The sequence below is a fragment of the Trichoderma asperellum genome, chromosome 5 (assembly GCF_020647865.1).
Source record: "Trichoderma asperellum chromosome 5, complete sequence".
Taxonomy (NCBI): Eukaryota; Fungi; Ascomycota; class Sordariomycetes; order Hypocreales; family Hypocreaceae; genus Trichoderma; species Trichoderma asperellum.
Genome location: NC_089419.1, coordinates 3433156 through 3459141, shown reverse-complemented (window position 1 = coordinate 3459141; position 25986 = coordinate 3433156). Strand labels below are relative to the sequence as shown.

The 25986-nt window shown below is 39.2% G+C and overlaps 5 protein-coding genes across 5 annotated transcripts; 2 read left to right on the top strand and 3 right to left on the bottom strand.

Annotated features, from left to right (window-relative positions):
- The first annotated feature begins 6661 nt into the window (after positions 1-6661).
- On the top strand, positions 6662-7135 carry TrAFT101_009273 (uncharacterized protein). The gene is made up of 2 exons (XM_024904530.2): positions 6662-6888; positions 6958-7135. Exons 1-2 carry the CDS (start codon positions 6760-6762, stop codon positions 7048-7050), a joined length of 222 nt encoding a protein of 73 aa, XP_024755557.1. The 5' UTR covers positions 6662-6759; the 3' UTR covers positions 7051-7135.
- An 891-nt stretch (positions 7136-8026) lies between these two features.
- On the bottom strand, positions 8027-15516 carry INO80 (Putative DNA helicase ino80). Its single transcript, XM_024901326.2, has 5 exons — positions 14832-15516; positions 14107-14738; positions 13450-13770; positions 8818-13165; positions 8027-8744 (listed from the first exon to the last, which is right to left on the bottom strand). Exons 2-5 carry the CDS (start codon positions 14668-14670, stop codon positions 8581-8583), a joined length of 5397 nt encoding a protein of 1798 aa, XP_024755558.2. The 5' UTR covers positions 14671-14738; positions 14832-15516; the 3' UTR covers positions 8027-8580.
- Positions 15517-16231: 715 nt separating this feature from the next.
- TrAFT101_009271 (uncharacterized protein) lies at positions 16232-17379 on the bottom strand. The gene is made up of 2 exons (XM_024902140.2): positions 16772-17379; positions 16232-16687 (listed from the first exon to the last, which is right to left on the bottom strand). Exons 1-2 carry the CDS (start codon positions 17220-17222, stop codon positions 16371-16373), a joined length of 768 nt encoding a protein of 255 aa, XP_024755559.2. The 5' UTR covers positions 17223-17379; the 3' UTR covers positions 16232-16370.
- Positions 17380-17675: 296 nt separating this feature from the next.
- Positions 17676-20462, bottom strand: ARB1 (ABC transporter ATP-binding protein arb1). Its single transcript, XM_024904532.2, has 3 exons — positions 19508-20462; positions 18286-19427; positions 17676-18221 (listed from the first exon to the last, which is right to left on the bottom strand). Exons 1-3 carry the CDS (start codon positions 20099-20101, stop codon positions 18095-18097), a joined length of 1863 nt encoding a protein of 620 aa, XP_024755560.1. The 5' UTR covers positions 20102-20462; the 3' UTR covers positions 17676-18094.
- Positions 20463-23316: 2854 nt separating this feature from the next.
- TrAFT101_009269 (uncharacterized protein) lies at positions 23317-25165 on the top strand (the record flags this gene model as incomplete). Its single annotated transcript, XM_024904533.2, has 3 exons — positions 23317-23521; positions 23601-23782; positions 23858-25165. The coding sequence occupies 3 exons, from the start codon at positions 23317-23319 to the stop codon at positions 25163-25165; spliced, it is 1695 nt and encodes a 564-aa protein (XP_024755561.2).
- Positions 25166-25986: the final 821 nt, after the last annotated feature.

The following is a 25986-nucleotide window of genomic DNA, read 5'->3' as shown; positions in this document are numbered from 1 at the left end:
TTATATATAAATAAATAAAGAAATAAATAAATAAAAATACTTTATAAAATAAAAAAGGTATAATTTATTTAAAAACTTATAAATTTTTAAAAAAAAATTTAAAAAGAATACTTAAGTAATTTTATAAAAATATTATTAATTTTTAAAAATAAAAATAGTAATAGGTCTAGGTTAAATATAAATTAATTAATAATATTAATAAATTAAAATAAGCTAGTAGAATTAAGTATTACTAAAGCAGCTTAATAAGCAGCCTTTATAGCCTCTCTTTTCTTATACTTAATATACTTTAATTCCTTTAAATTATTAATATTATAAAAAATAACTTATATTACTTTTTTTTTTTAATCTTTATACTGTTTATAAAAATAAATAATTTTAATTATTAAATATATTACTTTTTTTTAATAACTTTAACTTTATTATTTAATTAATTTTAATAATAAAAAATTTATAATAATTATTAAATAATAAAAAAAGCTTTATAATAAAACTTATAATTTTTTATATATTTAAAATAATAACTTAAATCTTTTATTAAAATAAAGTATTAAATATTTTTTTTTTTATATAAATAATAAAGTTTTATTTTAATAAAATAAAAAAAAATAAATATAATAAATACTATATTTTTATTAATTTTTTTTTATTTTTAAAAATTAAAAATTTTAAATTTTTAAATATAGTAAAATATAATAAATATTAAAAAAAAAGTATAAAAAAAAAAATAATTTACTAAAGAAAAATATAAATATTTATATATTAAATAATTAAATTTTAAAAATAAAATTAATAAAAAAGAAGTATTATATTATAATTTAACTTTTATAGTTATAACTATAGGCCTATTAAATAAATATTACTAAATTAACTTAAGCCTAGTGTATTAATTAATAATAAATTAATATAAATTATAGTTAATTTATTTTAATATATATTTAAAATTAATAAAAATTAATATTAATTTATTATAATTTAAAAATATTAATTAAATATATAAGTTTACTTTTTATACTTATTTAAATAACTTAAATAATTAATTATTAATATAATTTTATACCTATAGATTAAAAAGCATTTTTAATCTTTATTAATAATTATTATTATAATATTATTATTTATAGGTTTTTTAACTTATTCTCTAATATAAACCTAAAAAACTTATTTTAGGTTTATCCCTTAGGAATTTACCCTATATTAACTAGCTAGTATATGGTTTATTATAATATTATATATAAAACTAATATTTATTTAAGTTAATAAAAAGTTTAATATTTTATAATTTTTATAATACTTTATAAATATATTTTTTATATTTTTTTAATATTTTTAAAAAAATTAAAATATTATTAATATAAACTATTATAAAGTTATTTAAGTATTTTTTAAAAATAAAGTTAATTTTTTTTTAAAATAATATTAATATATTTATAAATCTTTATAATATAATTAAATATTTAAATAATTTATATTTTATTTTAAAAGCAGTTATTTATTTATATTTTTTTTTTATTTTTATAAATTTATAAACTTTTATAAAATCTAAGGCTATAAATTAATTTATATTTTATAATCTTTTTTTAATTTTAATAATTAATAATAAAAGTATTTTATTTTTAATAATTATTTTATTAAATTATTTATAGTTAATAATTAAATAAAGCTTTTTATTTTTTTTTAATATAAAAATAATAAAATATTTTATTAAAGAATTTAATATTTTAATATATTTTTTATTTAATTATATTTATAATTATTCTTTAAATATTTTAAGCTTAATTTTATTAAAATTATAAATTTTATAAAGCTTTAATAAAGTTTTATTTTTAAAAATAATTTTATAATTTTATTTTAAATAAAATAATAGTTTTTTTTTAAATATTTATTAATATAATTTTTTATATTTTTAATATTATTATAATATTTTAGCTAAAGGTTTATTTTTATTAACTTTAATTTATTTTTTTACTTTTATTAATATTATATTAAATTTAGCTAGTTTTATATAATATTTAATAATAATTTTATTAATTTATATAATTTTTATTTTTATTATTAATTATTATATTATAATAATATTAATAATTTTTTAAAGTTAAATTTAATTTTTTTATATATTTTTATTTTTTTAATTTTATTTTTTTTATTTTATTTTTTTTTTTTAATTATATAAAAGGTTTTAATTATAGATCTATAAATATATTTTTACTTACCTTACCTTTTTTTTAGCTTAATTATAACTTTAAAAAAATATCTTTTTCTTAAGTTATTTTTTTTATTTTTTAATTAATTATAAGGTTATATTTTTTTAATTATAAATATTTTAATAAAATATTGTAGTTTTATAGGTTTAATATATTAAACTTAATATCTTTAGTTTAATTAATAATTATTATAAGGAGATAATTAGTTTTATAGGTAATAATTATTTTTATATTTATGCTTATAATACTAAATAATTAATAATATCTTTTTAATAATATATAATATTTTAAGCTAGTTTACTAAACTATTAGTAATTAAGTTATAATTTAAACTATTATTTATATAAATTTTAATTAATTATTAATTTAAATATTTATTAATTATTAATTTCTTTTTAAATATTTTAATTAAATTAATAATAATTATATTTAAAGGGCTTTTTTATTATATTTTAAATTAATACTTTTTATATTATTAATATTTAATTTAATTATTTTATTTTTTAATTATTTAATAATATTTTTTAATTAAGGTTTTATTTCTTTATTTTTTATTAAAGTAATTATTAAAATTATAGTTTTTTTATAAAAGTTTTTAAATTATTTAATAAAATTAATATTTTTTTTTATAATATTTTTTATAGTATTATATATTATAGTTTAAAAAATAGTTTATAAAATAATTTTATACTTTAACTTTTTTTAATTATTTACTTTATTAATTTATTAATTTATTAAATATATATATTTAATAATATATATTATTATATTCTTTTTAATAGTATTTTTTATAATTTTTATTAAAAGTATTAAAAATATTATAAATTAAAATATAAATATAAATATTTTTAAAATTTAATTTAATAATTTTTATTTATTTTTATATTTATTTTAAATTTATTTTTTATAGTAAATATTTTTTAAAATATTATTATTTTTTTTTTTATTTTTTTTTTTTTATTTATACTTTTAAAATATATATATAATTATATTATTTATTTATTAAATTATAAATATTATATCTTTTATAGTTATAATTAAAGTTTTAAAAGTAATAAAGGTTATATTAATATATATAAAATAAAATTAATTTATTTAACTTTTATAGTTTTTTATAATAGTAATTTATATTTTATAAATAATAGCATAGGTATTTATATATTCTTTTATTAAACTTTAGGTAAGTTTTATTATATTATAGTTTTTAAAAACTATATTAATAATATTTATTATAATTAATATTATTACTATTATATATACTTCTAAAAGTAACTTTATATTTTATAAAAGGATATATATTTAAGAAGGCATTAATTTATTATTAATATTTTTTATTTATTTTATAAAAGCTATATTTATAAATTCTTTTAGTTTTATTATAAATAATTTTATTTTCACTAGTTTTTTTATCTAGGAGTTTCTATTTTTATTCTTTAAAGTACTTTTTAGTTAATTTATTTTTTTTTTTAAAGAGTTTATATATAGCTTTTATATTTTATTATTATTTACTTTTATAACTATATTAATATTCTTCTATAAATCTATAGTTTAAGTATTTTTAATATTTATAATTAAGGTTTTATAAATAATAGTTATTGCAGTTATAGTTTTTTTTTTAAATTACTATTTATTTTTTATTATATTTATAAATAATATTAATAAATTTATAATATTTATAAATTAATTTTATATTAAAGTTTAAACTTTTATTAAATAGTTTATAAAAAGTTAAAGTATTAATTTTAATATCTTTTTAAGGTTTTATTTTTCTTAGCTTTTTTAAGTAATGCTTTAATTTATTTTTATTACTTCTATATATAAAATATATATTATTATAGCAGGCAGTTTAATTAAGGCTAGCATAAGGTATTTTAATAATAGTATTTACTTATGTATTTTCTTTTATAATATTAATTATTATTTTATTTTTTTATTTAAGACTTTTTTTATTTTTTTTTTATTTTTTTTTAAAATAATAATAAACTTTTTTATAGCCTGGCTTACTATAGAAGTTATATTTTCCTTTAAACTTAATGGCTTTAATAGTATTAAAGTTTATTTTATTTAATTAAGTTTTATTATCTTTAATAATATATTTATTTTTTTTTTCTTTAGTTAACCTATAGATAAGGCTTAATTATAGTGCTATTTCTTTTAACTTTTTATTTTTACTTCCTTTTTTATTATTAATTATTAATTTTAATAGCTTTTTAAATAAAATTAATAAAATTAATTTTTTATTAATTTATTTTATAGATTTTATTTTTAACTTTAGGTTTTAAGCTATAATAATAAATTTCTTTTTTTAAGTCTTTAGTTTAATTTACTTTAGTAAATAACTAAAGAAATATTAAAGTATATTAATAATATAGTTTTTTTTATTTAAGGTTTTTAAATTTTTTTTTAATTTTTTAAGTTTTATTTATAATTTTAAAAAACTTCTTTAATTTTTTTTTAAAATTATTATAATTAATAAAAATAGCTATAGTTTAAGCTTTTTATTTATTAAAAGTATTTTTTTAATAATCTTTTAAAATTACTTTAATTTAATTTTCTACTGCTTTATTTATTTAAGTTTTTATATATTAAATATATTTAAATAATTTAATAAATATAAAGGAGTTTAAAAAATAATATTTAAAATAAGTTTAAAGGTTATTAAAGAACTTATATAGCTTAGCTAGGTTTTTATTAAATTTATTAAAGTAAAAAGGCCTAAGAATTTCTTTAGGTTATTTTTTAATTACTTTAATAGGTTATATAATAAGTATAATTACAGTAGGTGCTATAGTTAATAGTATTATTAGTAGGTTATAAAGTTTAGTAAGTTATTGCTATAAAGCATTAATATTTTATATATTATTAATTCTTTATGCTTTTAATTATTAAATTAATTATTTAAAAATAGTTAAATAGCTTATAGAGTTTTATAGATTTAGTGGGTTTAGTAGAGGCGCTTATTATTGCATTTATTTTTTTATATTAGATTAATCTATAGGCTTAATAAAGTCTTAGAAGTTATTTATTTTAATATTATCTATAGGTCTAGTAACTGTTTAAACAAGAGTTATTAATATATAATAAATTATATATTAAATAGTTAGTATAGAGTAAATTTTTAAAGAATAAACCTAAAATAAGTTCTTTAGGTTTATATTAGTAAATAAATTAAAAAACCTATAGGCAATAATATTATAATAATAATTACTAATAAAGATTAAAAGTGCTTTTTAATTTATAAATATAGAACTATATTAATAATTAGCTATTTAAGTTATTTAAATAAATATAAAAAGTAAACTTATATATTTAGTTAGTTAAGCTAGATTATTTATAGATTTTAATAATCTATTATAGATTATTTTATAAAATTAATAATTTACTTATAGATTATTAGATTATTATAATAATCTAATGATCCTGTTGTAATTAGTAGGTCGGTCTTATGTTAATCCGGTTTGGCCTACCCTGTAGGCCCATTGTTGCGACTATAAGAGGCGGGTCGTAACACTCTTGCCACCCCCATTGCCGTTGCCTCCCCTGAGGCTCCTGCTTCTATCGCCGCCAGAGGCTATGAATTCCCTCGCCCCTGCCCTGAATATGTAAGAATTATTTCTTTTTAAAAGTAAAAAGGAAAACTATTAATATATATATAAAACTTAGGATACCTGTGTTAAACAAAAGGGACAGAGCAACTGCAACATTTGCATGTGCAACCCTAAATTATTTGTTTGTATGTTAATTCAGGGAATTTATTAAATACTAGAAATATAGTATTTATTTTAAATTATATATATATTATATATACTTACTACCAAATATATATATATGTACATATATATAATTATATTATAGAATATTATAGAATATTATATAATATATTAAATTTTTATATAATAGTTTTATACTACAGCTTTCTAGTTATAATTTTTTTAAATCCCCCTGCTTCTCCTGTATTCTAAATAGTATAGTACAGGAGCTATAACCTTACAAATAGTTCCTCAAGGGAGTTAAGTAAATATTACTTTATATACTGTCTATTTTTATAAATTCTTAATTTCATGACCATCTATTCTACATATCCGGGGTAATAGCACTATTTACAGATGCTGTTCTTCCCCTTAATTACAGAATTTACTTATATTTAAACTCCTATAGTAAAAGGTAAAATTCATTCTCACTGGTCTAAGCTTTAGAATCTTCCGTGACTGTATTTAACACAAACAGGCTAAGTAATACTGTATAGATTTTATATTGTTCTCATTGTCCTCTGCAGAAATTTTATTCACGCAATATGAACCGCATCGCGGTCTGTGCAGAAACATTTTACACAAACACAGCTTCACACAAGGGCCGTGCATGTAATTTTTAGAATACAATAGAACTCAATGTAAGAAAGTAAAGACAAATTACATAATATATAATTACAATAACAATAAATCCCCTCATTAGCTTTTATAAAAAGCCCTATATTTCCTTTATATTATCTACAATCTTCTACCACCAATAACTACACTTACAATACCAATAACTGCACTTACCAAAAAACAACAAAATGAAGTTTTCCATCCTTCTCACCCTCCTCCCTATGGCCATGGCCTCCCCTATTGCCGCTGCCTCCCCCGAGGCTCCTGCTTCCGATCTCGCCGCCAGACTTAACTACCCCAAGCCCTGCCCTGCATACGTAAGTTAAAATTCTCGCTCTTTAAAAGAGTAAAAAGGAAAACTATTAATACTGTACTTTAAAACTTAGTATGCCTGCATTGAAGAAAAGGGCGACGAATACTGCGACACTTGCATATGCAACCCTACTACGTGGGCTTGTGAGCTAAGAAATGCCTGGTAATCTTTTGATTAAATGCTAGGGCATGGTCTTTATCCTTAGCTAGAATAAGATTTATACTATATGTAGCTACAGCTTAATATACGCATAAATTTACATTTATTCAATATTATCAATTGTACTAACAGCTACTTATGCGCCCTTGTTTTCTTAAATATCTCGTTATACCGCTGATTGTAATCTAATTCTACTAACATTCTTTACCAGCTCTACTAAAACCCTTTCTTCCCGTCAAACAGTCCAACGCCGTATTCGATTATAATATTACCTAGATGTCAAAGCTTTTTCCAAAACCTTGGCCAATACCTATGCACTAATCAATATCCATGCACCAGTATGTCAACGTATGTTATTTGCTGTACCATTATGCAGTCTCTGTGACTTGTCGGTTGGATGTCAGTGCACTTTTACAAAGAGTCCTACTATTTGGACCGTAGAAGATTCCTATTTGAACCGTAGTGGCCCGTGCGTTAGAATTTTCTATAGTATTAATTAATTTTAAGAATTAATTTAATAACAATAAAAATTTTAAAAAATATTTTAAAAAATAGTATAATATCCTTTATTAAATAAACTATATAATATATTTTTTTTATATTTATATAATTAAAAATAGCTATACTATTTAAGCTTAAAAAATTAAATTTTAAAATAGGATTTTTTTAATAGTTTTTTAATTTTATAAACTGAATTTTTTATATAAGGTTTTTATTTATATAAATTATATAAAAAGTTTTAATGCATTTATTTTAACTTATATATAGCTATTAAAATCTATAGTTAAAGTTTTTATAAGTTTATTAGCTTAATAATTAATTAAAATTAATATAAAAAAAAGAATTATATAAATTGAAAAAAGCTTTATTTATATATAATTTTTAAAAAAATTTTTATAATTTATTTAACTATAATATACCTATATAAAAACCTTAGTGGTTTTAGAAAATTGCAGTGCACGGGCCACTTAGCGCGGTGCACGGGCCACTACAGTCCAAATAGGAATCCTCTACGGTCCAAATAGGAGGACTCTTTACAAATGCATAGATAGTGCTTGCTCACACATAAGCCAAACCTACAGCACTTATACTTTTACATCAAACGCCAAATTCCAAGTAGCTGCTGCTGGTACTTTAATACATTCCCTCTCTACAAATAATAGTCATACATTATTCCGAATCCTCGCTATTCCACGCCTTATACCCGCCGTCTGAGTTCCTCAGCATATCTGGCCCTCTTTATATTTCTCCCTTCTCACCACTAATAGATTCCTGTCCCATACCCTCTCAGAAAGGGGGGTTTTTTTTTTCTTCTCAAAAGCGTGAGTTTTAGTCTTTTTTCTGTGTTCTGCGCCATGCACCTCCCATGGTTGCCATTTGCATCTAATATCAGCCCCTAAAGCAAAGAGAGAAAGTCGCGAAAAAAAAAACTAAGTTATTACTGATGTGAACCGCGAGGTTGTGTCACAGGGCCACATAATGTGCCGGCTTAACATGAAAGAAATCCAGTGCTTTCACCATCTCTAATACGCTCCGTTTAGGCATCAACAATACCATCGGCAATGGCGAGGCGCTGCTTAGCCGTCTTCGCTCGCTTGCCGATTAATTTTCCTTTAGTCTTTTTGCCCATTGGTTCACTTTCCGCTGGGGTGGCAGTGCCAGACGCACCGGGTTTGCTCCCGTCATCAAAGTTACCCTCTCCTGTGAAACAATGATTAGCATCTATACTACCCATCACCATGCAATATTGAAACGGCTATAGGTATATGCTTACCTTCGTGATACATCTCGTCCAAGCTGGCGGGAGCATCCATCCTCTTCCGTTTGCCGGGCTTCTTCTTTTGCTTCTCGTATTCACCAGATTCGAGTAGCTCCTTCTCACGACGCTCAATCATCTCAGCTTGCTCGTCGTCAGCCAGCCACATGGCAATATCGCGGTTACGGTTCTCCGGAGCACGGCGACCAGAAAAGTCGACACTGGCACCTCCACCTTGGATGACGACACGCTGGACTTCTTCCTTTTGAAGAGCACGTTTTCGAATACGTTCCTCGATTGTGCCACGAGTGATTAGCCGGTAGACAGTGACTTGCCTCGTCTGACCTAATCTGTGAGCTCGGTCCATGGCTTGCGAATCAATGGTTGGATTCCAATCTGAATCGTAGAAAATGACAGTGTCGGCGGATGTAAGATTGATACCAAGACCACCTGCACGAGTAGATAGCAAAAAGATGAAAATATCAGGTCGAGTCTGGAAGTCATGCACAGTGTCACGACGATCTTCCAACTTTGTAGAACCATCCAGTCGGCAGTATTTGTAATTGCGGTACGTGAGATACTCCTCCATCATATCAATCATGCGGGTCATCTGGAAGTAAAGCAGGACACGATGGCCCTCTGCCTTGAGCTTAAATAGAAGCTCATCCAGCTTCGCCAGTTTGCCGCTGTCAGTGACGAAGCGCTGCATGGAGGGAACGGCGATGTTGGTGAACCGCTTCTTGTCATGATCGGGCTGAGGGAAGATCTTGTTGATAGGGTACAGCTCCAATGGTACCTTCTTCTCAACTAGGGCTCGCTCATCGTAAATCGTGGGTCCGTATAACGTTTGGCGGATATGGGTGTTGAACATGATGCGTTGACGCTCAGCAACTGCGCTCAGCTTGTTGCAAGAAACCTCGATGGGAGGGGCCGACGCGCGAGGTCTTCCCGCAGGCTCTAGCCGGTTGATGCCAGAGTTCTGGTATGCCACCTTTGCGACGTTCATCAAGCTGTTCAAAATGCCTTCGCCGGTAATCTCTGCCAGGGGCTGCCGATTGCGGCGCTCCTGGATCTTGAACAAGCAGTGAGTGGGGGTAAAACTCTCATCTTCCTCATCATAGACAACATTCATGTGGCCAAGCCTGTCACGCTTCTTAAGCTCCTTTACCGCGCGGTCAAATAAGTCACTGTGCGTAGCATCGTAAACATCACCCACTGACGTGTCAGCGAACCTAAGCCATGAAAATGCCTTGTCACTGTCTGCGTTGGCTCGAACGTGTTCTGGTGTCCAGATGTTCAACATGTGATTTAATGCTTTGCCGCGCCAGCCAGCTGTCTGGTTGTCACTTCCGGCTTTGTCAAGTCGGCCGCCCTCGGTCCAAACAAGAGACGGCAGCTCATAGTCCAGCAAGCTTCGGCTAGAATAGCCCACGGAAACAGTGCTGCCTTCCCTGACAAAGGAAGCGGTTTCAGCAAAGTATCCAAAGGAATATGGTGCAGTGACTTCGGCGCGTTCGAATAAATCCGGGTGATTGCAGACTTTTCTGAACTGCATAACCAGATTCATCAAGGTTCCTGAGTCCTGGTCGTCACCCATCGTCGCCTTTTCAACAAGATCCATGATGTTGATCTGATTGCGCAAGTTGCCATAATAGGCTCTCTGTCTGTATGTGAGGTCGCAGAAGACATCCAACTCGATCTTGTCGCCAAGCTCCTTCTGGACGTGCTTCTTCACACGACGCAGCATAAACGGCTTTAAAATCATGTGCAGACGCTTCAGCTGATCCTCGTTAAGCTTTGTGTTACTTTGGGCGTGGGACTCAATGTCTTTAGAAAACCATTCACTGAACTCGTCGTGGGAATCGAAGAGCGACGGCATGATGAAATGCAGCAAAGCCCACAGTTCCTGCATATTGTTCTGGATAGGGGTACCAGTCAACAACAAACGGTTTCGGCAGTGGAAGCCCAGCAGGCACTTCCAACGGGAACTAGACGAGCTCTTGATGGCTTGCGCTTCATCGAGAATCATATACTGCCATCGCATTTTCTGGAAGTATGCTACATCGGACACGACTAGTTGGTAAGATGTAACACAGACGTGGAAAGGCGCGTCTTTTCGGTACGTGGTGTGCTTCCGGTCCCAAAACTTTCTCAGCACCTTGCGGTCTCCAGCGCTACCCCAGTAGGGGAGGATTTTGAATTCGGGGACAAATTTGGCGATTTCCTGCTGCCAGTTGTGAAGAGTAGATGCGGGTGCCACTACCAAAAAGGGGCCCCAAATGTCATGCTTCTCGGCAAGGTAGGCCATGACAGATATGGACTGGACAGTTTTGCCAAGACCCATTTCGTCTGCCAGGATACCGTTGATACCTTGCTCGTAAAGATTGACAAGCCAATTGAGACCTTTGAGTTGGTATTCCTTGAGCTGGGCATTAATGAGCTTGGGCTGCTCAATCTCGACGTCACCGAGACCTGTAGGATTCTGAAAGTTCATCTCTCCCTCGTCATCCATGTCCAGGCCCTGGTTATTGAAATCGCGAGCCTTCTTTTGGGCCTCGGCAATGGCGTTTTGAGCGTTTGCCATGGCGGCGGCCTGCAGGGCAGTCTCGTCTTCGTTGTCAAAGTCTAGGTTCTCGAAGTTGGTAATCTTGGAACTTAGAGGCCCGGTCGGCTCCTGAATAGACAGCTTGTTCTCAGAGATTTGGCGCGCATCTGGCGCAATGTCGGGGTTGTCGGTGCTGCGCTCTACCTCGTCCGTCTTGATCTTCTTGCCAATAAAGTGTGAATACAACTCGGTCTGAGAAATGAGGAAATTGAGCTTTCTCTTCTGGCGAGCGGCTTCGCGATCGGCTTCTTCCTTTCGGGCATTCTCAATCTCTTGCTTCTCGGCAGCCTTGCGTAGATCTCGCTCTTCACGTTCGTTACGCTTCCAGAATCCCATCATGTCACGCATAACTCGCTTGGCGCGAGCCTGGAGATCTTTAGCGCCTTTATTCGTTCGTAGCTGCCAGCGCTTGGCCTCCTTCGACGCCAGGATGGCTGTCTTCTTGAGATTGGAGCCTCGGGTGGCATAAGAGTCGACAGCGAGCTTGAAAGTTTTGCTAACATCTTTGCGGGCCATGTCACGCCAAATCTGATCGTAAATTTGGTTGTAGCCCTTGGAGATGAACCTCTTTTCCAGATCCGGCACGTCATCGACCTTCTCCTTGTCCTTGGAAGATTCAGCCTTCTCTTTGCCGGCCTTTTCTCCGTCAGCCTTGGCTTTGCTGCCCTTGATCTTGATGCGAACTCTGCCTTCTTCCTTGGGCGGCAGCTCCTCGCCAGCATCCAAGGCCGCCTGGGCAGCCTCTGCAGAATCCTTCTCGGCCTGTTTCTGCTCCTTGGATTTCTTGGGTCGTGCGCCGCCGCGGCCCTTCTTCTTGGGAGTTTCGGCATCGGACGCCAGGAAGCTCGACATGGTGCCACCTTCGAGGTTGAGCTCGATGTTGCGGGCAGGACCCTTGATGCCCTTTTGCAGAATAAGCTTCGTTTGCTGCGCCTTTTTATTTGCCCTTTCAGCATCGCGCAGGTGCTTTTGGCGCTCCTCTTCGTCTTCGGCAGCTTCGGCCCGAGCAAGAGCAGCTTCTTTCTGTTCTATGGTGACGGCCATGGATTTTTCGCGTCGTCGCTTGCGTTGCATGTCCTTCTTGCGCTCCTTCTCGGCATACAGCTCTTGTTCGCGGACTTCATGCAAAGCTTCGTCGTAAAACACGTCGTCGTATCGTCGTTTGCCTAGGTCGGAGTGCTCGGCGAGTCGCTTTCCCGTAGAGCCAACAAATTGCTCGCGCCGGACATGGCCTCTATCCGAGTCCAGTTCAGCCATGAGGCGCTGGCGCTTGAAGGCACGCTCTTTGTAAGCTCTGTCGCTAAATTCGGTATCGTCGAGAGACTCGGCCTGCTTGTCGAGCTGTGCCTCATAGCTCTGGATTGACTTTTCCATTTCGGTAGACCAGGTCTTGGGCTTGGGCTGGCCGTTTGCTTGCCGTTTTGAGGTTATCCGAGGTGTGGGAGACTCCTTCTTGATCGATGATCGACGGCTCTTTTTTAGGCCATCTTCTCTAATTTCAGACGCACGGCCCTTGGCAGGCTTCTTGGAAATCTTTTTCTTTATGACGATTTCTGCCCTTTTGACGGGGACAGGCTCAGGCTCGGTATCAACCTCCTTCTCCATCTCGGTATCGCCATCGTTGTCGGGCTCTCGCATCTCAAGTGTAGGTGGTTCTGATTCCTTCTTGGGCGTTGGCACTTTTTCCGCAGGCTTAGGGGCGGGTTCTGAGCTGGAGAGGATGTTGGAGAAAGACATTGGATCCGCAGCGCGACTCGGGGTCTTTGAATGATACTGTCAGCACTATTGATTTTTGCGCGAAAGATTGGATCACGGAAGTCAAAAGATTCTCAAAAAAAAAAAAAAGATGGAAGTGATGAAATAGTTAACAAGTTAAAAAGTGTGGAAAGCGAGAGCAGAAAACCCGGTAGGAAGAGAGGTTGACGGAAGCAGAATAGCTGAAGAATAGCTGAGGAAGTTTTTAGGCAGAAAGGAGGGCGAGAGGTGCAGGAAGACTGCAATGCTTAAACGAAGAAGTCGAAAACAATTGACTGATTTGCACTTACAGGAGCCGGCTTTGGCGGTGAGTGAGTGATCTCGGTCTTCATCATGGAGGGCAGCGACGTGCCGTTTGTGGAGGAGGTAGGCGCTGTCGCGGCTGCGTGCCTCGGACCTGGTGAGGTCATGTGCGAAGGCCGACTCGGCGGACTGTGGGAGCCGGTCGGAAGGGTTGGGTGAGAGTGCGAGAGAGGGCTTGCCGGTCGACGGCTGCTGAAGGAAGAGGTCCTCGGTCGAGGCGATGGATAATTGTCGCCGTTGCGGTAAGACGACTGGTGTTGCTGGTCAATTGACTGCGGGTATTGGTATGGCTCGCGGGGGTGGTATGGCTGGAGAGCGGAAGAAGAAGAAAAGGAAAATCACGTTAGAAGACGCGTTGGAAAATCAGGGATGGCGATAATGTAGCATGGCAAGGGTGGTGAATGGGAGGTTTTCGGGAAAATGCATTCAGGGCGGGGAGAAGAAGTCGTGTTCTCTCTTTCTTTTTTTTTTTTTTTTTTTTTTTTTTGCCTTCGTGGTTTGCTTTGTAGAAACGGTGGTAAAAAAAAAAAAAAGTAAAGGATGGATAGTTCAATCCAACGAGCACACACAGGCAAAGTGCATGCCGTGGTGGGCTTAAGGGCCGAAAAGTGGAAGTGCACTATGGCTAGAGTTGAGCTGCTTACCTTTGGCGTAGCCACCGGCGGCGCGTTATGCCTCGAGTCGGCGATGGGGCGCTCTTTGGTCGTGTCGGTTGTTGGGTCGTAGACTCTACCGCTGGCCGGCTGCGGCTGCTTGTCGCGCAGATGGTGATGGTGGCTGTCAGCAGAAGGCGATTGCGTCGAGATTGAGGAAGCAGATGGCTGTTGCTGCGTCGATGCCGGGGGCGGGTAGTAGGCGCTGGGAGGATGCAGCGGCGATGCTGAAGAGACCGGGCCGTAGTGATGGCCAGCAGCTGCGCCGGATGATGCCGGCGTCGACGAGGGCATGTATGGGCTGCGGCTCTGGTGCAGTCGAGGAGGCGACTGGTGATGCGGATTTGCCGTGGCCGCGTAGGGCAGCGGCGGATGGAACTCGGTCGAGGGAGACCGCAGGCTGAAGGTGGAGTGACGGTGCGAGCTGGCCGGGTTCATCACGTCGCGTCGTTCGCGCTCTCGATCTCTGTCTCGCTCTCGGTCTCGATCCCGCTCACGATCTCGGTCGTCGTCGCCGTGTCGGTGCAGCACCGTCGATCGGAAACTCGAGTCCATAGCGCTGGTGTCGGTGTCCGCCCAACTGCCAGGCGAGGCAAGTTGAGTCGAGTCGAGGCGAGGCGAGGCTGACGGGGAGACAAAAAAAATAAAGATTAGAACACGAAGACAGAAGAGATGGCCGGCGGTGGTTGTGGCCAATATATTACGAGCTCATGTACCTTCTCTATTGTCTTTCCGCACACGCGCGCGCTGGCGACCAAGAGAGCTTTTTATTTCTTGGACCGCTCGAGCAGCAACGAGAATCAGGTTGGCAGATGGTGAGAACTAAGAGGGCGGCCAAGGATCGCGTTGGATGGGCGGGTGGATGACAAAAGCCGGAGCTAGAAGCTGGCAGGAAAAGCCTCGCCAAAAGCGATGCGAGGCTTTGGTGACGACGCAGCAGCAAATGAGCGCCGAGCCGTGCTTTGCCGACTGCGCTGCGGCTTGTCGAGCAAATGCGCAAAACAGGTCGTGTACTCGATAGCAGGCAGGTATACAGAGTCCGGAAGAGAGAATACACGTCGTGTCAATTCATGAATCAAGGTGGCTGATTGTGCGTCGGCGAGGGCAGGGACAATGCGGGATGGACGCCAAGACCAGCCAGTGGTGTGGGCGATAATGAAGGTGATGGCGATGGCTTCAAAAACACCCCAGATCGAGCTTTGCTCCAGGATGACGACGGGCACGAGGCAGCAAAATCACAGGCTCCGGGTTGACACCACTAGCACCGCTACAGATGCTTTCATTGTTCACGACGGGCTACGGCTGCAAATGGAGGTCAGGCGGAGTCGCAGAGCATAGCCAGCACGGCGATGGTGGACTGATGCGTTGGCTCAAACCGAGTTCTGGAGCCGGTCAGGCCGCGCGCCCTGGGCCTTGTTGCTTGTCTGGAGATCTGGGATCTACAAGGCGAGCACAGTACATTTTCGTCTGGGGCCTGGACGTTGCCGGTGGCGGGCCAAGGAAATTGGGCCCAGCAGCGCCCGCAGTGGTGATTGGACGGTGCAGCAGGTGGGGAGCCATCATCTCATCCCTTCTTGTGCTTTGTGCCTCTCCCAGCCAGCATCGTGGGCCAATCACGGCGGCGACATACAGAGTATCACTAGCAGTAGATTGCAGCGTACAGTATTTGCCGCAGGATGGGGCTTCAGCCCCTTGGCCCGGTAAAGCCACGGAATGGAAGAACCGAGAGCGTTGATTTCGCTACGTACCTATATACGGAGCAGCAACATCAGAGATGGATACAGATGCCATTGAATTCCAAAAGCGACGTTCCAGCGTCAAAAGAAGGACGAAATCGCTGTTCTCTTTCTGCAGCAGCTCCCCATACTTCAGCCGCTAGTCTCACCCGCCAAACCCCTGCGTGCCGGCTACTTTGCACTGTACGTGTACCTGTTAGTGCCGTCCAATCTGACAGCGTCTCTTCCCCTCCGCAAAACAGTGAATATGCATTTTTGGTGCTGTATACCTAAATATCTCTCCATGCTACATAAGCCCCATATTGTCGCGATCCATATAAGTTCCTAGCAGGTACAGTATAGGGTAATACCTTGATTGTGGTACAATAATACATATCTAGTGGTAGGTATTGCGTATATTTCATTCGCTTAATAGATCTTCTACGTAGCTAAGCACGCCCTTGCTACTGCAAATACACTTCGCAGCTGCATTTGACAACTGGCTTTGCCTCCGAATAACTTGTCTCCATACATACGCACTCATTGCTTCTTCGGCCACCTCACCATCACGTCCTCAACCTCTCTCACCCCCTTAAATGTCTCTTGCAGCCCCTCATGACCAGCAATTCCGAGCTCCTTCTCCAGATCAACTACCCTCCCGGCCCAATACTCATTATCAATCGGCCATGTCCCCAGGCTCTCAAACCCCACCCGGCCATACAGCCCGATTGACTCTGCCGTTGACGCCAAAAATGTCGGAATGCCTTCCTCGTCACCCTGTTTCAGCACTGCAGCGAGCAGCTTGCCCCCAACACCTCTACGCTGATAATCTGGGCTGATCATCAAAGTATGAATATCTTTATAAAAAAAAAAGTCACATTAGCCATCATCCTTGTTCACCCAACTTTCAATAAAATTCCTGTTGGGCTGAGAAAACCTACAGATATGCCTCTTCCCATCCGCAGCCTTCTCGTAACACTCATCCATTTCGTCCCTCCTCTTCCCAAACTCTGTCCACAATTCTTTCAAATGCTCCTTGATCGCGGTAAACGAAGGCCCGGCAGGGACAGAAGTAGAGTCCTCAGCAGCAGCAGCAGCAGCAGTAGTAGTAGTAGTAGTAGTAGTAGTAGTAGTAGTAGACGCCACTTTCTCTGCCTCAACAGTGTACTTCACAATCCCAATAATATCGCTTGACTCCTCATCTACCGCGACCAACATGATGTTTTCTGGCTTTGATAACGCCACAGGTGTCGATTTTGCCAAAATTTCTCTCGGATCCAAGACGAAAAATGCACCGTAGAACTCGTGATACCGATCCAGGGCTCTATAGTGAGTATCTGCGATGGCGGCCGCATCCGCTGGCTGAGCTGGCCGTAGTTTAACTGAAGCCATTATGAACGTGTCTTTTTAAATCTCCCCTAAAGCTTTCACCACACTGATAGGCCTTAGGTTTGGCGAGAAGTTTGTGTGCTTGTAAACTTTGATGTTGCAGATATTGATATCAGGTATATATACTACTCGTAACCTGTGCTGAGTAGCGGCGGGCTACCCTAAAAGACTAGGGGCCTTGATACAACCAGACACTAGGTAGGCTTAGATGCTTTAAAATTGCCGACTATTCTCCCCGGAGTGAGTCAACCGGCGCCAAATCTGGTAACAAATCCCACTAGCCGCTCCAAGAAAAAAAAAACTTGGACAGGAGAAAAAAAGAGAGCAAAGAATAAATAAAACAAACCCACACACTTATACGTTGTATATAACGTGTAATTATATATATATATATATATACTAATTTACGTTTAGAGAGAGAAAGAGAGAGAGAATCCTGACCATGGCCTTCACTCACTCTCAATACATACATCACTATCAAATTCGATTCATTATCGTATGCCATTCTGGATTCATTTCATTCTGGTTTAAGATTCTCCCCATATCCTCCATAGTAAATAGCAGCAGTAGTAGTAACCCCCAAGAAAAACTCATGACACTACCGAGTCTATGCCGTAATTTGAAACAAAAAAACATTGATCATGAATGCATGCATCCTGCATCTCTAGGGTATCGCGGCCGAGCTCATGTGCACTTTTTGCGCGGCTCATCCCTGATTGCCTCTCTTTTTTATTTTGCCGCGTGTGACAATCTATCCCATATACCGCCGTTCAATTCCCTGTCATTGATCATCCGTTCTATATGAATTTCAACTGCGATTCCAATTGCAAAATTTTGTCAAAACCTTTTTTCTGCTCGTCTTGCATTTTCCGCTTTTACACGGCACCAGCGGAAATCATCTTCTTGCGAAGGTAGTTCTTGTAATCGCCAATAGTGCTGTCCCATTGGCGGATAGTCTGGTTCTCGCACACCAAAATCTGCTTCGCAATCTTGTCAAGCAATCTTTGAGGGAATGTATTAGCAACGGTTATCAAACAATAAAATAAGTCAACGTGATGAGACTCACCTGAAGTCGTGGGACACGACAATAACACCGCCGCTAAAGGCGTTGATGGCATCGGCCAAACTATCAATAGTGGGGATATCGAGACCGTTGGTAGGCTCGTCAAGCAGCAGCATGTTGGGGCCGTCAATGGCGAGCAGGGCGAAGACGATACGGCTCTTCTGACCCTCAGACAGCGTTCCCATCAGGGCGGTCTGAGAATCACCAGTGAGACCGTAGCGGCCAAGCTGCTGGCGCCAGTACTGGTAGTCTTGAGACTTCTCCTTGTATTTATCACGGACAAAGTCCAGGGCAGACTTGGTCAGGTCGAGCTGCTCGGCACTGTGCTGAGAGTACAAGCCAAGCTTTAAGTGAGTGTGACGGGTAACAGATCCGCCAGTAGGAGAGAGCTTGCCAGTCATTAATCGAAGCAGCGTTGACTTGCCAACACCGTTGGGGCCGACCAGGGCGGTTCGGGAGTCCATGTCGAAACCGAGATCCAAGTTGCGGTAGAGATCATCCTCGGGGTTGCCAGAGTAGGAGAAAGTGACGTTGTCAAAGGACAAGACGGGAGGGGGCAGCTTCTCGACATCGGCGAACCGGAAGGTGAAGACTTTGTCGGCGACAACGGGCTGGATGAAGCCGTCTGCCTCCATCTTGTCCAGAATCTTCTGACGGGACTTGGCCTGACGGACCAGGTTGGCATAGGTACCGGCGCTGGCAATGAACTTCTTGATGTGAGCAATTTCCTCCTGCTGCTTGTGGTAGGCCTTCATCTGGTTGGTCTCGTTCTCCTCGCGAGTCTTGGCGTAAGAGTCGTAGTTACCACCATAGTAGAGCAGCTGCTTCTCTCGCATGTCAATCATGTTGCTGCACACTCCGTTCAAGAAGTCCATGGAGTGGGAAACCAAAACCAGGGTACGATCCCACTTCTTCAGATACTCTTCCAGCCACACACAGGCCTCAAGATCCAAGTGAGCGGTGGGGTCGTCAAGCAGGAGTAGTGAGGGCTTGACAAACAGCGCCTTGGCCAAGGCAACACGCATTCTCCAACCACCAGACATGTCCTTGGTCTTCTTGTGGATGGTCTTCTTGTTGAAACCGAGACCAGTCAGAATGAGGGACGCGCGGGTGGAGAAGGTAGAGGGGTCCATCTTGTCCATGTGCTGTCGTGAGAAGAAAAAAAGTTAGTACTTTGTTCGACAAGTATTGAACTGCTGCAGGCAAATCGGGTTGGAGCACATACGTCATAAAGGTCAATCAAGACGGGGCTTTCAGGGCCTTCGTCTTCCAAAAGTTGCTCTGCCAACTTGTCAAGACGCTCCATTTCGTTCTCGGCCTCTGTGACAACCCATTCCAGGGCACCGAGGTCACTGGGGGGAGCACCCTCGTTCAGCAGATAAATGTCGACGTGGCTAGGGATAGGGTACTCTCTGGCAGCGATGGCCTTGAGGAGAGTGGACTTTCCGCAGCCGTTCTCACCAAGGAGACCGTATCGGCGGGCGAAAGACAGTTCAAGAGTCGAATCGGTGATGAGGACTCGGCCGTGGAACACGAGGGAGGCACTGGTGATCTTGACGTCCTTGCTCTGCTGGGTGGACGACAACACACCAGTGGTGACTCGGTCTGAGATGCCGTGCTTGTCCATCTGCTCGGCAAGGCGCTTCACTTCGTCCAGCTTGTCGTCAGTAGTGGCGGGGCTATCAGTATCCTTGACGGGGTTTCCAAAGGCATCGAGCTCAGGCTCCTGCTGCTTCTTGCTAGCCTTTCCGCCCTTCTTGTCCAGCTTGCCCTCGGCAGCCTTCTTCGCGAGTCTCTTTTCCTTGGAAGCTGAAGGCATTGTGGCGGTGTGACTTGGGGATTTCTATTCCAACTTTTGGTTTGATGTTGGGATTGAAGGAGAAAAAGAAAGATGGAACCAAAGAGCGGGAGAGTTGTAAAAAGAAAAAGGAGAGAAAAATACACCAAAAAAAGGAAGTCCCGATTTCCCAGGCGTAGTATTCAACGTCGCTGAATACCACTTTTGTACAATAGAGAAGAAGAGGAAAAAAGAAAAAATCCGGGAGGCGAAACTACGGGCTGACCAGGATGGTGGCGGTGGTTGCTGGTCTGCAGGCAAAGAGGCTTGAAATTCTTCGACATGGGCGGGGTGAATTTTTTTTTTGAATGGTGGGGCGCGGTATCAAAATTTTGGCTTTCTGATAAGGGGGCTTAGGGGAGCCACAATCAGGCATCAAACTAAGGCATGAACAGCTGTACTCTTACGGCAGCAGCATTAACAGTGGTAGCACCAAGTACCACTAGCAGTGCGCCAATTGCTACTATCCTCGTAGCTCATGAGGAAAAAAGAAAAGTTCAAGAAAAGTTCAACGCTAGTTCTATTTGCTTCTCCTTGCCTCTTAAATTTTATAGACGCCGCCTGTATCCAAATGTATCACTTCCCCCCTTCCCTTTTCTTTCGGCTTATAAGGTAGTACTCAGGTATGCAAAGAATAGTACTTGTACGTAGCACTCTTAAGCAGCTTGACGTCACAACTTGCCTTAGTGGGTCAGCCATTATCAGACACGCTGTATCAGAGTTTTCTCTGCTTTGGTACAGCGAGTTTCCTAAGCGACTTAATAGGTATCTGAGAATAGCGATCTCTAAGCGAAGAGATACACCTAGTAAGAAGTATCAATACTATGGTTGCAATAATATTATTGCCGTAGTGCGCGTGATTGGCAAAGCTGTGTACTTGTGAAGAGTAAAACGCAGTGCAGAGCAGTGTCGCGCGTCTATGGCTTAGTAAGTGCCTCTGTTCTATTGGAGTATCGGTCCGGGTAAACGGCTGCCCGATAGCCAATCAACATGGCTCAACGCAGAACCATGAGTGCGAAGTTGCATGCTGGGCACATGTGAATAGTTGATAGGTACCTTACCTATGGTGATGAATATTATACATACCTATTTCAAGGCCAATTATCTACCAACTCAAGTCGCTTTCTTATCCCAGCGATTCACATTGCCCTGAAGAATGTATCCAGTGTACACTATACTTAGCAATAAGTACATGTAGTCCCAAGACCCCAGTCGCTATACTCTACAAAAACCATATTTTCACAGAAATCAGCGTAGAGTCGGTGACAAAGATATAATGTGATGCTGCATCTATGAAAGGGCTTGTGTTCCTGAATAATTTTTATACACCTAGCTGACAGCTAGTGAGTCTATTGACAGGGATCCTTTCCCTCCCTTGACACCAACACACAGCTCCTCCAGCTTTGCGGATAGCTGCCTGAGCTAGGATAGCGTCCATCTGAGTCCAAGGGGAATTATATTATATTACACAAAATACAGTCCAAGTGTTCATCTCATTTTGCTTCTATTACTTCAAGATTACACACAACAACATCCTTCAACCTTGACGGAAACCTACATTAGACTTGCCCATCTTCCTCAAAATTTCCTAGAGTATGTACACCGTTCTTTTGCATAAAGAGATCATTATTGAGTGCTGCTGTTTACTAAACAACGCCGAGGCCGAATAGGACTTTTGCGAGTCCGACGGCTGCAGCCCAGTTTAATTAGAATGTGGCCGGTGCGGCATTGTGTAACAGGAATTCATGGTGCGTACGGGAATACGGAGTCAAACAAAATTCATGACGTGCGTCTGAGAGCCCTACGACTGAACGAAGTTGGGAAAAGATCGCCTTTGGCCACAGTTTGTCTTGGTGTTTGGCCATCTAGCCTCTGTAGCTGAGTAGATGAGGGGGGTTGGTCATGCACTCATTTTGCTTTTACAAGGCTATCATGGAAGCCAGTAGAAAAAGGCAGCATAAAGAAAGAGAAAGGTACCTAGCGAGACAGCCTGAAAAATATAAAGAGCGCTGCGAAGTATTTAGTGACGATTATATACACGTACCGGTGTAGTTGACACTCCGCTCTATCCCCCCCGCCCCGTGTTATGAAGACATAGGCCACAAAGCTTCCACAAGAGAATTATACTCGATACACATGGACTTAATAAGCACTTATATCCTCAAATGGAGAGAATAAATCTACATACAGTCCCAACCCTGGGCTTTAGCGTTGCATAATTGAGCGATAAAAGCATAGATCGTGGCTGAGGCTGAGTTTGGTTCAATCACGTCAAGCATCATGATGTTCCATTACAGCACTATATTACATATGACTGCATATCTAGCTGGTAAGCATCTCTAGACCTTTGGGAAATCTCTAGCCCTGCACGGGAAGCTGCCGTAGCACAGATGACACAGCTTCCGCCATCTCCTCCACAGAATTAGGTCTTTGCGCTTCATCCTTCGCCGCGCTTCTCCTGAAACGTGGCGGCCTATTGGTATTTGGCGTCAACTTTTACATCCCAAATCTTTCTCCTGAATCGCTGTTACACATGATGTGGGCATGAACAAACAACAAGCGGGAGCAAGCAGAATGACAATAGAAATGAGAAGGGAGCTGAAGCATTGTCGGACTCACCGCTCACGATTAAACGGCTCCTCGCATTATACAAACTTGTAAATGGACATGTCGTGCGCGAAATACGGAAAAGCGCGGTTTCATCCTCTCCTGTAATTGGCCTCAATACGAGTATTCCATTGAAGCAGCCGCATCTCCTTACTCGCGTACTTTACAAAGAGGACGTCAACTTGTATCTTGGTAGGAATCCCTTCGTCTAGCCTGAGGAGAAGGAATAGAAACATGTAGGGAAGAGGAAGAAGTTGGAAGTGGCTTTGCTGGTGACATGCCTGTCTGGAAAATTATATAAGGAGCGAAGAGAAACCAGATTCTGGTAGATTGAACAGAGAAAACAACAACTCACGCCAACTATCATCACAACAGCTACCTGTTCTCAGTCAATCTTCTTTCTAGTCTATCTTCACTTTTCCCACCTACACCATCTGTATGCATTCCATCTCGGAATATCATATTATTTTCTACATCTTGGATTTTGTTTCACTTACCATTCTGTTCTCCTGCTACTCTTTCTGTTTTATTAGCTTGATTTACTTTTGCATACCTGTGCCCAAATCCTTTGTCTGGTTCGGTCCAATACCATGAAGCTCCAATGGATTTTGGGCCTCTTGGCAACCGCCTGCACCGTCGTCGCAGCCCCCTCTGCTAATCATTCCCTCGGTATTCCCCCTCTTGGTCTTGACAATCGTGCCATTGGTCCTGCCATCCCTTCCCTCCCGGATAGCGGCGATGGGTGTGATTCCCAGCCACAGCCTGAGCCGCGATTTTACAACTCTGTCACGAAAGGTTAGTGAAACCGCTGTCCTTGGGCTTCACAACATTGCCGCAGACTTTGCTAATAAATGCTGAACTGCAACCTGTGTAGGTTTCTATGTCAACGGCACCACTCTCCCTGAGATCAACTTTGATGTGGGCGAATCGTACGCTGGTAATCTCCCTGTTAGCACCAAGCCCGGCGAGAGTGATGAGCTCTTCTTTTGGTTCTTTCCGACAGCCAACAAGGAGCACCAGAATGACAAAGAAATTGTCATCTGGCTCAGTGGCGGCGTAAGTTCATCTGCGTCTACAAGCTTCAACCTTTTGCTCATTCAGTATGCTAACCAAGAAACGAATTCATTATAGCCCGGATGCTCGTCCATGTTGGCTATACTTCAGGAAAATGGCCCCTTCTCATGGCAACCCGGGACATTGAAACCCACCCCCAATCCCTTCAGTTGGCACCTCCTCTCCAACGTCGTTTGGATCGATCAGCCTGTCGGCACGGGTTATTCCAAGGGCGAGCCCAGCATCAAAGACGAAGACGAGCTGGCCGAGCAATTCATGGGTTTCTGGCGCAATTTTGTTGACACCTTTGGCATGCACGGTTGGAAAGTCTACATCGCAGGAGAATCGTATGCCGGCATGTACGGCCCATACATCTCCAGCCATTTTATCGACGCAAAGGACCCAGAATATTACAACATGCGGGGGTTGCTTGTTTACGATGGAGTCATGTTTGACTCGATTGCGCAGAGCAGCATCCCAATCCTGCCGTTCATCAACCGCTATCAGGATATACTTCCTTTTGATGACCTTCAGTTGTCTAAGTTCCGTGGTATCCATGAAGATTGCGGCTTCACCGATTACTTTGACAAATATCTTGTCTTCCCCCCCTCGGGAATACAGCCTGGCCTCATTCCGGGCGCCAACAACGAAACCTGCTCTAATTTATGGGATACAGTGCGTAATATGGCTTGGATGGCGAACCCTTGTTTCAACACGTACAATATCATCGACTACTGCCCCTTTGTTAACAGCGTAGGTGCTAATCCTGTCAACAACACCAACGGAAGTGTCCCCTATTTTGACCGCCGCGAAGTCAAGATTGCCATTCATGCCTCTCCTTCAACAGATTGGGTCCCGTGCGCCACTAAGTCTGTCTTCTTGACCAACGACAGCAAGGAACAATCTTCTGTCCCCCCAGGACTCAAGCAGCTCCCGAATGTCATCGACACAACCCAAAATGTCATCCTCGCCGCAGGTGGTGTCGATATATTGGTTCCCTTGAACGGAATAGTGCTGGGGATTCAAAACATGACGTGGGGTGGCAGGCTGGGCTTCCAATATCAACCGCAGGACCCATTCTACGTACCAGACTACGGAATCACACGCATTCCGGGTGGTTTCACTGGATATGGCTCCAACCTACCAGCATCGCATGGCGTTCTGGGCACAACCCATCATGAACGAGGTCTCACACTCGTAGCGACAAAACTGGCCGGACACCAAGGACCCGAATTCGCACCTGCGGCTGCGTTCCGCCACATAGAGAAGTTGCTGGGAAGAGTGAAGAGCCTAAGCAACACAGAGTCATTTACTCTTCCAGGGTTACGAAACATCTCTCAGCCAGCTAGCACGACTTTGGGCAAGGGTACCATGCCGATCCCCTAGCTCCCTAGGTATGAGGGGATACACCTCGATATGGCGGATGTGTAGGTATCCAGGGTGAGATGGACCACGTATAGATGGGCAGTTTTAGGACAAGAAAAAAGTGTAGGTACCAAATGGTGAGATGGGGTGATCTATTGGAGGCGCCGAAGCAGTTCAAAGTCAGTGTTTCAAACAGATACTTTGCAATACAATCCCTCATACTCGCCTTAAAGTTTGGAACTTTCCTCTGTCTCGTGTATAACAAAGTTGCCTTTACTAGATGTCCCAAGGTCGTGTTTTCTTTGTTACCCTTCCATAGTTGACCCACAGAAATACTTGATCGCGTTCTATAGACCGTTACTTCGCTCTCAGACGAACTTAAGCAATTTGATTGAAACTCTGCATATTGCTCTTCATCACCTCCATTCGTCATCTCATATAGTTGGCCAAATCATCAGTATTAGCGTGCTTATTCCAAAGAATTGGTATATACCCAGACTGTAATTAAGGCCATAAGTAGCCCAGTCTTTGACAGAAACAAACCGCTACATATCTCTATATATCATTTAGCGGCTCATACTATCCTATTACTGACGGCGAGTCTTTGTTAATATGATGCGTGTAAGGAGCAGAGAACCTGCGAGCCAATATAAATAGCACACATTTTCAGTTACATTCCATGGAACTACAGAGGGGGAAATCGAAAATTTAAACTATATGTGTATCTTTAACTTAAGCTTATTTACAATCTTTAAATTTATCACTCACTAAATGAGAGACCGGTTATACCTACTAAAAGACCCGCCATTGTGCTGCCCTTTATCCACTCTGCTAAGCTGAGA